At 35.1% G+C, this 13,889-nt stretch overlaps 1 protein-coding gene across 1 annotated transcript; it reads right to left on the bottom strand.

Annotated features, from left to right (window-relative positions):
• Positions 1-6,133: 6,133 nt before the first annotated feature.
• On the bottom strand, positions 6,134-9,603 carry LOC133712014 (uncharacterized). The gene is made up of 3 exons (XM_062138117.1): positions 7,034-9,603; positions 6,780-6,879; positions 6,134-6,691 (listed from the first exon to the last, which is right to left on the bottom strand). Exons 1-3 carry the CDS (start codon positions 9,601-9,603, stop codon positions 6,134-6,136), a joined length of 3,228 nt encoding a protein of 1,075 aa, XP_061994101.1.
• Between the last annotated feature and the right edge of the window lie 4,286 nt (positions 9,604-13,889).

The raw sequence follows: 13,889 nt of genomic DNA, 5'->3' as shown, positions 1-13,889 counted from the left end.
ACGTTTGCTGACATAGAAACTCATGATCACAGTTTTTGGGTGACCACAATTTTGATCTCGTATGAAATCTAGTTGCTTAATGGTTAAGAACACTATCTTGCTTTGGTCGAAAGAGATTTCAGAGTAGTTACTGGTAGGAAAATGATTTGCGGCCTCAATGAGGCCTATGATTTGCGGCCTCAATGAGGCCTAAAATTTGTGGCCTCAATTTTAGGTGTCATGCCTTGTCATCTGTACACATCACCTATTTGTCAAATCATGCCATGTAATTCTTGAGAAAAATACCATCTTATCCTTCCAAAATCTAATGACTCTAAATTATTTTGGCTTCTTCTAAAAAGAAACAAATTTTGGCTTTCTTTCATTTTTTTCTTTTCATTACACTCATGTTAGATTTAAACAACAATTTTTTTTTTCTTTAATCAAGAATAGAAAAAATTTCATGTAATTCAGTCAATAGACTTGCATGTACATTTAATTAATAGATTTGCAGAACACATGTATATGAATTCAACCTTTATTGGGTTCCTACAAATTTTGAAAATGGGCAATGATATGGGGTCTCAATGAGGCCTAAGATTTGTAGCCTCAAATCCTAGGTGTCATGCCATGTAAGTAAATACAAATTTTATTTTCAATTCCACATAATATATCTTGTCACATCATACTATTGCAACACCAAATTTACCCTTTTACATTTCCTTTTAGATGTTAGGGGATGAATCAATTACATTAATTAATTTAAGAGTTAATTAGTTATAAGTCCAAAAACCATGACCTGTTTTGATTGTAATCCGGACGAAAAGTTTTGTTAATTGCGGTCCAGTGACTAAGCATCCACATCAGCTTACTTTCCTATATTAGCATGATGAGTCAACTTTTACTTTTTCATATACCAAATTTACCCATAACAATATTACTCAAAACAATCAATAATTTATGTATCAATAAATTGAGAGTTAATGTTGTTTTTCAATCAATTTGGTATTCATAAAAACCATATCAATTATAATATGTCATCAGCACAACGTACAATACCCTTAATTGATGCATCGTCATTAAAAAAAATTATAACTTATGATCATTTTACATACCTTACCATCATTTTTCTACACCCTATATAAAATGATCATACCTTACCATGGATTTAGATGACAGTTCCACTACTTTGGATTGGGAAGACATACTTCGAATAGCAGTAGACGCTGCATAAGGTCAGCAACTTAATGATTTTGGTCCATGTTTTTACCTCTTTTTGTTGAAAGTTTTTGTGATGAATTTTGAAATGCAGGATTGGAGTATCTGCATTATGGTTGTAAGCCACCTTTAATTCACAGGGATGTGAAATCAGCAAACATCTTGCTGACTGAAAACTTCCAAGCCAAAGTATCTGATTGTGGCCTATCCAGAAATTTCCCTACAAACCTTGTGACTCATATAACAACTGACGTTGCTGGTACTCCCGGGTACCTTGACCCTGAGTAAGTAGTACTTCTAGATTAATTTTAGTTTACTGATCATCATTAGTTTTCAAATCTTTATTTTTCAAACTTCAATCCAACGTTGTAATTTTGCGAAATCATTGTGATTCGAGTTGCATGGTTTGGCTTTGCTGCATGTACTACCTAACAAGCAGGCTAAATGAGAAAAGTGATGCTTATAGCTTTGGGATTGTGCTGTTGGAAATTATCACAAACCGACCTGTTATATCAGGAACTGTAGAGAGAATCCACATTAGTCAATGGGTTGCTTCCATGCTTGCGCAAGGAGACATTTACAGTATTATTGATCCAAGATTAGAGAGAATTCGCAGGTACCTTTATTATAGATTTGGTAAGAAGTTTTTGCTTACCTTTAATATAGAATCGATTATGGTGTTATAGGTAAGATTTGTCCTAGAATTTGATTAGACATTTTTATTTCACATTTACATGCCTTGTTTATAGGTAAGATTTCACAAGTTTAAAAAAAAAATCAAGTTTCTCTATATCTCTATATCTAAGGTTCCATCATTGTCTCACATTTTCTCTTTCATACATTTTATCTTTTAATTAGGTATAAGTTCTATATATACATATTTGTACCTTTTGATTAGATTGGGAATATATTCTATGTTTTTTTTTTCCTGCTTCGTATCACTACAAAAAAAAATTGCAACAGCCACGACGCACTGCCGTAGCAAAAATCTGTTTTGCCGTGGTAAAAAAGCATTTGCGACGGCTCTGCTACGGCAAAGCTTCTGACGCCGTTGGTGGCGTCGCCAATATTTTTAGCCACGGCAAAATGCAGTCGCAGACCACTTTTGCGACGGCAAAGAGCTTTGCGACACTTACTCTGCTACGGTTTCATGCTACCCCTAATGCCGTCGCCATTGCAAAATATACTACGGCAAATTTCCGTCGCAGCATAATTAATATTAAGATAATTATATTACTTCCCGCCAAAATTTATTTCCTACCAAATTTATTTCCCGCCAATTTTTTCCCGCCAATTTTTTTTTTGCTGCCAAACTAATTTGCTTCCCGCCAATTTTTCAATAGAAAATTTTGCTACGGTCTCGTTGCCGTAGCTTCGGTGTGGTGTTATATAGAAATATATATTCTTGGCTACGGCAATTCACCGATGCTAGTAGCCAACCAGTATTTTTTTTTTTTAACAAAACCTGTAATTTTGCAATATCCAAAAATGGGATAAAAATATCAATACACAACACATATATTGTTCATTAACTCATCTATTTCATTGCAATGTAATTAAGTTGTTGCACTGTTAGTATAGGTAATTAGAAGAAGTACAAATTAAGTTATGCCCAAAACCAAGTTCCTAATGAAGACAACCAAGAGTAACACTTAACAAAAATATGCAATAACATATTGAAACTCAACCCATTGCTCTATCACTGCTTGAATCTGGATTCCCTTCTTCTCCTATAGACTCCCTCCGAATTTCATGGTCACTAGTTGCATCTGGAACCTAAGACATCAAAAAAAAAAATTAGATATATCATGTATGGCTTTGCATATCACCCTTTTTCAATATCACACCATAACCCAATTCCAATAACCAAACACGCAGATTCGCAGGTTGCATCATTTTTTATAATCATATTACAAAGAGAATATGGCAGTATGAGAGGAAATTTCAAACCAAGTGTCAGTACGTAATGCAGCTTCAAGTTGATTGGTACAGTGAAGGTAATGCAGTACTAATTAGTAAGAAAAATATAGAATGTAATGCAGCAACACCATATAAAGTTAAAGTACAGAGAAACATCTATTGCATTAAGGATTTGATTACTCACGTCACAGAACACAAATGGCTAAAGAGTGATCTCTTCTCTTCTAATTCACAATCATATATGAACTAAGATCACAAAACACAAGTATCTAAAACAATAAGCTATAGAGTAACTTACTAATCCATAATCCTAAACAAATTTGCCGAGCAACCAAAGCAAAATGACATCAGATATAGCAGGCATTGTAAAGAAATAGCAAAATCAAGATCTAGAGAGATATCACAAGCCAGCTCAGATCTGGAACCCAAAAATCAAGACCCATGCAATTCAAAATACATGAAGATTGGTCCTTTGAGGCATTTCATCGAACATATTATGTGCATTATTAAACAAAGATTAATATCCTGAATACCGGAAACAGAAGTAATCGAACGAAGCTGAACAAGCTACTGTGAAGCTCAATTATCAGTAAAATTGCAAAGACTTCTTGCTGAACATCAACTACAACGCGCTAAAAGTTACTGTTTCTGGTTTTCTGTGACTGAGTTGGTAATAATCATGCACAGCAATTTTTGAATATGCAGATTTGTCAACAATCATGCACAGTAAGCTACAAAACCGACCACTAAAATGCATTCACATAGTAGTGCAAGTATTTAGACTACAACTCATTCAATCACACTAAACTTATATGCATTCACATGTATTCTGATTAAACGTAGCCTAAATGTGTTAAATCAAACTAAAGGCCTTCCCCAATCAAACTCACACATGGCATTTCCAATTTACCTGATATATTTTCGAAACTAAACAATTTGCAGAACTATAAATTGTGCACATCAAATAAGAGCTAAATATTCAAACAATTATTGTTGTGATGACAAACCTGTCCATTTTGATCTGTGCCTCTCTTCTCTTTGTTCTCCAAAAAATCAATTCGAGCTTGTAGCATATTAAGCTGATCCTGAAACTTTTTTGCCACAGATTCAGTTACTTTCTGTATTATATCATCAGTGGTTTCAGAGGAATTTGGTGCATGTAGGTAGACAAATCTTCTAGGCACGCCAGATCCATAGGTGCGACAATATCCATGGCCATCCTCTCCAATCAATTCATGAAATATACGGTCTTTGACAGCCTGAAGGTTCCTTTGGTCCTCAGGTTCTAATAAAAGTCGTTTTTCATATTCTTCCTACATTCAAGTATAGAATTACCAGCTTGAAAATAACATATAAATTAGAAACTGAAACATTATCATACAATATACTAAAAATAAAGCTTACAATGACTTCAACTACTTCTGGTTTTGACTGGTCTCGTGCTTTTTTCCACACATTCATCTTAACAGTTTCTTCTCCATTTTGCTCCATCTATCGAATGCAAAATAATAGCAAACTGAATCTATATTCCAGTCCAAATTTCCATATTTTCAGATTTCAATACAAGAACCAAATTTATAGATGAAATGGAAAAAAGAAGAAACTCATCTCCTACCGAAGAAACACATAAATGTAGAATGAAGTGGAATACCTCAAATCGTAATTGAGCAAAGTGTTTTCGACCAGTAGTATGAACTGGTCCACGAAGCTCCCTATTGATAGAATTTCTTCTTGCTATCATCTGCAACATCAATCTCAAGGTTAAAACAAATAGTGATTCTGGTATTCGATAATCTATTTATAAATATTGTGCCACTAATACCTTAGCTTCCTCACTACTCCAATAGGCAACTAGCTCACTCCATTGCTCTGTCACAATATTGGCAGGAACTTTTGAAAGAATATCTGGATCTTCTTTGTTTTTCTCAAAGAAGTTGAGTTTCGTTTTGCTTTTATGATCCTTCCACAGACTATTGCAACATCTCAAACATACAGTTTTATATCCTTCTGGAACATTGAGCAAATTATCCTACGAAACATTGATAGGTTAGGATTAGTCTATACTTGAAACTAGTACTTTTGCTTTATAATTTTAAAACAAATCAGAACCAAAAACTAATTGCAAATACATGGAATCAAGTTTTTTTTTTCTTTCATTCTAGTGTTTACCAACAAATATAAATGACATATGTACCTTAACTTCTTTCCATATTCCATCTTTCACTTCAGCTCCAACAGACTTCCAATCAATTATTGTAAGGGGAATTCTTTGCCCATCCCTTACAATTTGTCCTAACTGCGACTTTAATTGGGCAGCCCTATCTCCCACAGGTTGGAACGTAGAATCAAACTTGATTTCAACTTTAACTCCAGTATTCCATTCTGAGATACCCTTATTTTGACCTCTGGAACTTTCAGCAGTAGCTTGTACTTCCATCTCTAACCAAGTTTTTTTTCAATATCAAATTGTAACTTTAAAACAAAAAAGATACTACATTACAAATATATTAGATATTGAGTTACCTGCTGGTGGAGATGGTGGTGCAGGGGGTGGCGGTGGTGGAGGAGGTGGAGGAGGTGGAGGAGGCGGTGGAGGAGGAGGTGGAGGGGAAGGAGATGGTGGTGACAATCTTGAAGACTGTGATGGCTGTTGTGATGAGGAAATGCTGTTGCTTGAAGATTGAGAGCTGCTGGAACTCAAATATTCAGCCATGGTGCGCGGTCGACCAATCTTCCTTTTCTTCATGGTTAACTGAAAAAGGACATTTACAATTATATGAGAACATAATGTTTCGAATCGAAATAACCAACAAGTTTTATATGACAGAAATACCACAGTTTATTATAAATTGAAATGACAGAATCACATTCCATTGCCCAAAAAAGACCGTAATTAATACCATATATTCCATACACGAAGACCAAGTTCCAGCAAACAAAAAAGACCTATGCACACAAAAATCTGCACCTATAAGTGCCATCTTAACCTACATCTACTATATTACAAGTTACGGTCTCAATCATCCATTTCAACATCCATTGACTCGCTTGAAATACCAGCTTCTTCAGTATTGTTAGTTTGCACAAGGGATAAGTCTCTTGAAGGCATGTCAACAACATTCAGCCATTCTTGCCCTGAAGGATCTAGAGCATACCAAACTTGATGAGCTTGAGATGCCAATATGAAGGGTTCATCCCCTATGCAATCATTTTTGTACAACAAACGCTTGAAGTTAACTAAAGGAAAGTTAAAATGGTCTAACTTTATACCTGTAGCAGGATTAACCCAATCACACTTAAACAAAACATATTTGATATCAATACCATAAGAGATTTTGATAATATCTGTCAATCTCCCATAGTATGGTGAAGAGTCAATAGAAAGATTCTTGTCTGCTTGTAAAGTTACACCACTATTCTGTGTTGAGCGATGATTATCAAGACTTTTCACTCGAAAGAAAAACCCATTCGCATTGTAAGAAGTCAATCTCTTTGCTGATGGACTAGGAGAATTAGACAAAGCAATAACTTCTTCACTTAACAATACAGAACTTGTTCTTTGCAAATTGATAACCTGATTTAGGTAAACAATAGTTAAAAACTGCACACTATAAGAGACCGAAAGATGAACTAAATATATCTAATTATAGCTAGCAACATACATGCTCCTTAAACCAGTTTGCAAATTCCCGAAAATGAACTCTCTGAACATAGTGTTCATTTGCAGCAGGAAATTGTCGTCGAATAGTAATAAGATGTTCACTGCAAAGTAACAAGAACATCATTACTTTTCTGCCCAGAAACTCAGAAACTATCCACTAAGTTTCTTAGTTTCTAAGAAATGTTTTACTTCTCATATATATTGTTGATTATATGCAGATTATAAAAAAACAAAACAATAAGCAACATGACATACTTGAGAAATGGTGTGACTGCTTCTGTATGGAATAAGATCCATCGATGAGCTTGTGTTCGAGTAATTTCCTCAAGTACAAAGTCTTTTCCCTTGTTTATATCGTCATCATTTTTTTTCCTTGCTGGTCTATTAAACTTGCTTTCCACATCATTGAGATACTGAGTACAGAAGTTCATGCACTCTTCCATCAAATAACCTTTAGCCATTGATGCTTCAGGACAAGCCCGATTCCGCACATATTCCTTCAAGGTCAGTAGATACCTCTCAATAGGGTACATCCACCGAAAAATTACAGCACCAGCAATTAATGCTTCATCAGCTAAATGAATTGGTAAATGCTCCATTATATCAAAGAATGATGGCGGAAATATCTTCTCAAGTTCACAAAGTGTCAGCACTATACGAGCACGAGCCTTTTCTAGATCTGCTGCACAATTATCCATTGAGCATAACTGTTTAAAAAAACTACCCAGATCAATCAAGGCCTGAACCACATTCTCTGGTAAAGAACTTCTTATAAATAAAGGAATAAGTTGCTGCAATAGAATATGGTTATCGTGGCTCTTAAGACCTCCAATACTACGATCATGTAAACGTACTCGACGTGCAATATTGGAAGCAGCTCCATCTGGCATTCGTGATCCTGATAAGGCTGAAAAGAACATATCTTTCCCCTTATTGTTCATCTCAAACTCAGCAGGATCAGCATACTCTGTACCGGACTCTCTCCTCTTTAGATGATACTGCTCCCTAATTCCCATAAGTTCCAGATCACGACGAGAATTCAAATTGTCCTTAGACTTTCCAGCAACTCCTAATATTGAGAAAAGAACATTATCACAAATGTTCTTTTCTATATGCATCACGTCAAGGTTGTGACGTATCAGGTTGTCTTTCCAATATGGAAGCTCATAAAATATACTTTTCTTCTTCCAATTATGCTTCTTTTTCATCAAAGGATCATTATCAGGTTTTTGCACCCCAAGCACCTTCCTTCGCTCTAGATCTTCCCGCTTGTACTCTGTAAGAACACCATTTGATTCCAATTGTGCAAGAAGATCTGCGCCAGATAAAGTTTTAGGCTTCCTTCTATATTCTGTATTGCCATTAAATGACCTTGAATCTGCTCGATACTTGTGATCATAGGGTAACCACCGCCGATGAGTCATGTATGAAGCTTTTTTACCAAACTTCAACCGCTGGTAACCACTTTCAGAGTTGCATGATGGGCAAGCAAATTCACCTTTTGTACTCCACCCCGACAAGTTAGCATAGGCAGGAAAGTCATTAATCGTCCACAACAATGCAGCATGCATTTTAAACATTTCATTGCTGAATGCATCAAATGTTTCTACACCATCTTCATATAGTTCCTTCAATTCTTCAATGAGTGGCTGCATGTAGACATCAATTTTATCACCGGGTGCCTTAGGACCATCAATAAGAACAGATAAAAATATAAAGGGCTGCTTCATGCACATCATAGGTGGTAAATTGTAGGGAACCAATATGATAGGCCAGGTACTATGAACTATATTCATAGACCTAAATGGGTTGAATCCATCAGATGCTAACCCAAGCCTTACATTGCGAATGTCTCCCGAAAAATTTGTGTGTTTTTGGTCAAAATCTTTCCATGCAAGAGAGTCTGCAGGATGCCTAAACACACCATCATCGGTTCTTTCCTCTCCATGCCATCTCATAAGCTTTGCTATTTTTGAAGACATAAACAACCTTTGTAACCTTGGTTTTAAAGGAAAATATCTTGCTTGTTTTGCTGCTTTTCGTTTCCCAAGTGCTGCAACATCATTTGAACTACCATTGTTATCTTTCCATCGAGATGTCTTGCATATTCTGCATTCATCCAAATTTATGTCTTCATTTCTAAACAACATACAACTGTTAGGACATGCATCTACTGTTTCATAAGTGAATCCGAGATCTTCTGTTAACTTCTGGGCTTCATAATATGACTTGGGAAGTTGCACACCTTCAGGCATAGATTCTTTTGCTATCTCAAGTAAAGTTTTGAAGGATTTATCTGTCCATCCATGGAGCACCTTCGCTTGCAAAAGACGAACTGTATATGACAAAGCTGTGTGTCTCTTAGAACCCGGATACAATGGAAGGTTTGCATCCTCAAGAAGTTTCAAGAACTTCTTGGTAGGTTCGTTTGCCCCTACATTAGGATTAGTTGAGTTTTCTTCACTAGTCTGATCATGTGTTCCTACATTAGGAGCTCCTAAAGCTTCTTGGACAAGTCTGACCATATCATCCTCCATATAACAATCTAACCCAATACCATTTTGATTTCCATCCACTGGATGAACATAATGATTAGGCTCACCATGTTTATCCCATTTCCTATACTTCTTAAAGAAACCATAATCACGAAGATGCTGCCGCACAACTAATCTTACATAGAGATAACGATTTTCGCACTTTCTGCAAGGACAATAAATCCTTGAACCCAGATCCCTATTGATGTATGCAAAAGTCAAAAATTGATCTATTGCATCATAATATGCTAGAGAATGTCTATCTGCTAAATCTATCCATGATTTGTCCATATTTCTCCTTAAGCAATCAGATTCAACATCTACGTCAAATAACCAAGAAAAAAACAGTTTATTAAATTATAACCATGACTACTAACCAAACAAAGGACTTCAAACAATTAACCAAAGTGAACAAACATTGCCTACAACTGAGCTGCCATCAAAATACAACACAAAAACTATAAATTCCCAACATCAAAAGTATAAAATTACTATCAGCTAGTTCAGTCCCTAAAAGAAGGTAATTAATTAAGCAAAGAACATATACTCCAGTTCCAATAAACAGATAAGCTTTGTTCAAAAATACATTAAACAAAAATATATATAAAAGCGGCAAACAAAAAAGATAAAGCAGATAGCTACTGCATTTATACCCAATAATCTCATCCAAGACACAAAAAAGTTGAGGCTTACCTTGAATTTTCTATGACGAGTGGAAGATAGATGATAGAGAATAGAGGACAGAGCAGATTAGCCTCCAAGTGATAAGCAAATAACCTGCAAAGCCAAACAATAAGATGCAAACAGGTTATGAAGTATCAAACTTTAGTGCTTCAGGCAAACAAAACCAATTAACTGAAAGGGAATGAAATTCAGCAAAATCAGTAAACATGCATGAACCAAACACAATACAAAACTCTTTCGTGCTTTGCTGACGATTTCCAAACAATCCATGGATTGATGACCACCAAACAAACCACACAATGCATAATCATCCAGTCCTGATCGTGAAAAAAAAAGAATGCATATAGTAACGCCTCTTATTCATCAGAGGAAAAAAGCTGAATAAACAAAGCATTGCCCCATGATCGAAGATGACAAAACATTAGAATGGGCTTTTTGTTGCTAGTTATGAAAAGGTAATCATGTGATGGTTAAAGATTCAAGCAAACTTTGGAGTCAAAAAGTTAGAACAGTGGCCATTCTCCAAATTTAAAGCCAACAATGGATTTCATTCCCTTCTTTTGGAAACGAAAAAAAAGGAAAAAAAAAATGAAAATGAAGATCTCTTGAATTCTTAGTGAGAAAAAATAAAAGAAAAAATTCCTAAAAGTTCAGCTTGACCACCACAAATAATACTACTATATATTTTGCTAAAGTCCAATAACATAACCTGATTAATGATCAATAGCTCAAATTTTGTTTTTACAGAAGGTCCCAAATCCACCTGCTCATTTGTACGATAGGGTTGCTTTCATGTGTGGGAGGGAGCCAAATTTTGAGCTTCCTGAAGAGGAGAAGCAGGAACTGATGAAGTTCAAGTGGGATGAATTCTTGGCGGTGACTTGTCACTCCATTAACAACAAAAAGCTCAAGAAGTGGCAGTGGTCTGAGACACTTCCATTACAAGATGGTGACTGGGATGACAAGCAAGAAGTAAATGGTCTGTCAACTTCGGAAGATGGGGAGGAAGACACACGACTCTCTTGATCCTAATGGTTCAAGGACAATGCTTAAGATTTCCAGTTCTAACAGTTAAGTGCTAGCTAATAATCCTCCATTTTTTTAAAGTATAAAGGCCCATATTAGGGCAAAGATGGTAGATTTCGTTGTCTTTAACTCTTTATTAAGCAAATGCCCAGTAAGTAGTTTCAGATTAGAAGCATCATAGTGGTCATTTGTCGTTGGTTCAAATGAACCAGTTCTATGAGAAATCTATTAATTTATTAAATGCTGTTCGCTGATCAGTTGGACAAATAATGCTTCAGAAATAATTTGAAGAAGAAACGTGATCTGAAGGTTAATTTTTAATATGCTGCAATCAAATAGCAGTACCTTAGTTAGAAAGTACTTTCTCTAACAGTTCACACAAAAAAAAATGCATCATAAAACTACAACAAGAATTTGGCGTCCATAGATGCCTACTGTCTCTAACAAGGCACATTTAAGTTCACTATGACACATTATTGTTAAAGACAAGTTTTTAGCAACAAACCTGAAGGTAGTTGAGTATATCGCCTGTTGCAACTCTAGATCCCCCTTCTTGTTTCCCACAGATCCACTGATAAATTATATCCTGAAAAAAAAAAATGAAATAATTAAAGTTCATATTGCCAAATGCCAAGGTTCCATCAATAAATGTAGATATGTAGTGCAATTTCAAAGCATATTTACACATCAACCGAGCATTATATATGTGTGTAAAAAAAATTGAAACATGCATATGTGGAAGCTTTGCAGAAGCAATGGCCCACTGCCTGAAGGCTACAGCAAGTGAATGATATTAGAATCCCTAGTCCCTTAGTAAACTAATGGAAGCAACATATTCTTCAAATTTTTAAAAAGTCACAAACACCAGCGGACACTGAACAAGAACTCCTGTCAACAACCAGGTACTACCAAGATGGCTATGGAACAAACAAGGAACCCATGTATCTCTTGAGCCAATATGGCACAACACAAGTATACGAAATTTCAGCAAAAGCCTAAACTGACTCACTCATAAGAAAAAGACCAAACCAACCATTTAGAATCTCAATCACATGTTGCAATTCACTCTAAACTCAAATACAGTTCCAAAACTATAACCCTTTGTTTTCCATTATTCTTCATATAAACCCATATCAGAACACTCCTCAGTAATCCTTTCATTCACTTCTGATGGGTTGATTATCATTATCGTCTCTCTAAATCAATAAAAATGCAAACTTTGATAAACCAATACAACTATGCCTGTAGAGAAACTCTGAAAAAAAATTTCATCCAAACTCAAAACCACTAATCACCCAATCCAAAAAATCGGAAAAAAAAAACCAACGAAACACCCAATCTGACATATCCAAAACCAAAAAACATAACTATTCTTCCATAAATAAGCAAAATCAAAAGTAATTTCAGACAAATTTTCTATAGTTAATTCCTCTCAGACTACAGAAATCATACTCTTCCATTTCATAATTTAAACTAACTGAATTGAACCCATTGATGGAAGAGAGAAGATAGTTGAGAGAGTGAATTGAACCCACCGAATTGAACCACTGATGGAAGAGAGAAGATACTGAGAGAGCGAATTGCACCCAACTTGAGAGATCGAAAGAGAAGGTCAGTACTGACTATGGCATATGAGGTTCTTCGGATGCAGACAAGTTTTAGGGTTTAGGAGAGGGGAAGATGGAGTATGAGATGGATCGAACAGAGGGATCGAATAGAATGAAAATATTGGAAACAAAGAGATGGGATTTACCTTGGAATTTGATTAAGCCCAGAAAGAAAAGAAGAGAATAGAAGGCGTTGAATGTTTAAGGAAGAAGAAGAGAGTTTGCGTTTAGGTTTCAAATCTCAGGGAGTTTGTGTTTAGTTCATCGGGAACTAAAAGATAGACGCGCCTAATTTTCGTCTCTTGGCGCCTTGGAGCTAGGTTAAGTTTGCTTTTCAACATATCTGGAAAATAAGTTGAAAAGTAAATAAAGGCTACGGCACCTGCAGTGAAGCAAGAATTAGGAAAAATCTTGCTACGGCATTTTTAATGCCGTTGCAATTGAAGCATTTTTATGCTACGGCTCTCTTTTGCCGTCGCAAACTTTTTTTTTTTTTGCGACGCCTTGTTTCCCGTAGCAAATCTATGACCAATGGCGACGGCATTTTTGCGCCGACGCTAACTGGGGTGGCCATTGCAATTATTTTTTGTAGTGGTATGTCTAGGTAGATTAAATCTCTACGATACAACTTTAAATACCTACTATATAGATACAAATGAAGCAATAATGTTTTAATTTTTGTTCTAATGTTTTTCATCCTATAATGTAGGTATATAAGTATTAGACCTACATCTTAGGTATATTGCATGAGTTTGTATGAATGCATTTAGTCTTCTTTGTCTGAAAATTATTTATTGATGAATTGTAAATTTTGGAATTTGAATTTAAAATTTAAAATTGAGCTAAAATTGTGATATAATTAGTGAATTTGAAATTATTTACCTTATTTGGTTCTAAGGGCAAATTGGACTATTAAAAAAAGCAAATGGACCGCAATTAACAAGAAAATATGTGCGGACTAGATCTAATTTTTATATAACAAAAATGACTTGAATCGAATTAACTCTTAATTTAATTAGGTGACGAAAAAAATATCAGCTATTAATTATGTATTAATTTAAGAGATATATCTACGGATTCTTTGACCAATATTTTTCTTCATTTAATTAAATATTTTCCTTTAATTTTTCTTTCCAAATGGCATTAATATATTGAATTATGTGTCAAGAAATAGCTAGATGTTAACTTTTCTTTCCAAATATTGATTAATTTCATGAAAAAAAAGGGTTTTTATCCATTTACACCATTTTTAGAGATTTT

Source organism: Rosa rugosa, chromosome 1, assembly GCF_958449725.1.
Source record: "Rosa rugosa chromosome 1, drRosRugo1.1, whole genome shotgun sequence".
In the NCBI taxonomy this organism is placed as follows: domain Eukaryota; kingdom Viridiplantae; phylum Streptophyta; class Magnoliopsida; order Rosales; family Rosaceae; genus Rosa; species Rosa rugosa.
Note: the sequence above shows the minus strand (reverse complement) of the source record. Positions and strands in the feature narration are given on the sequence as shown.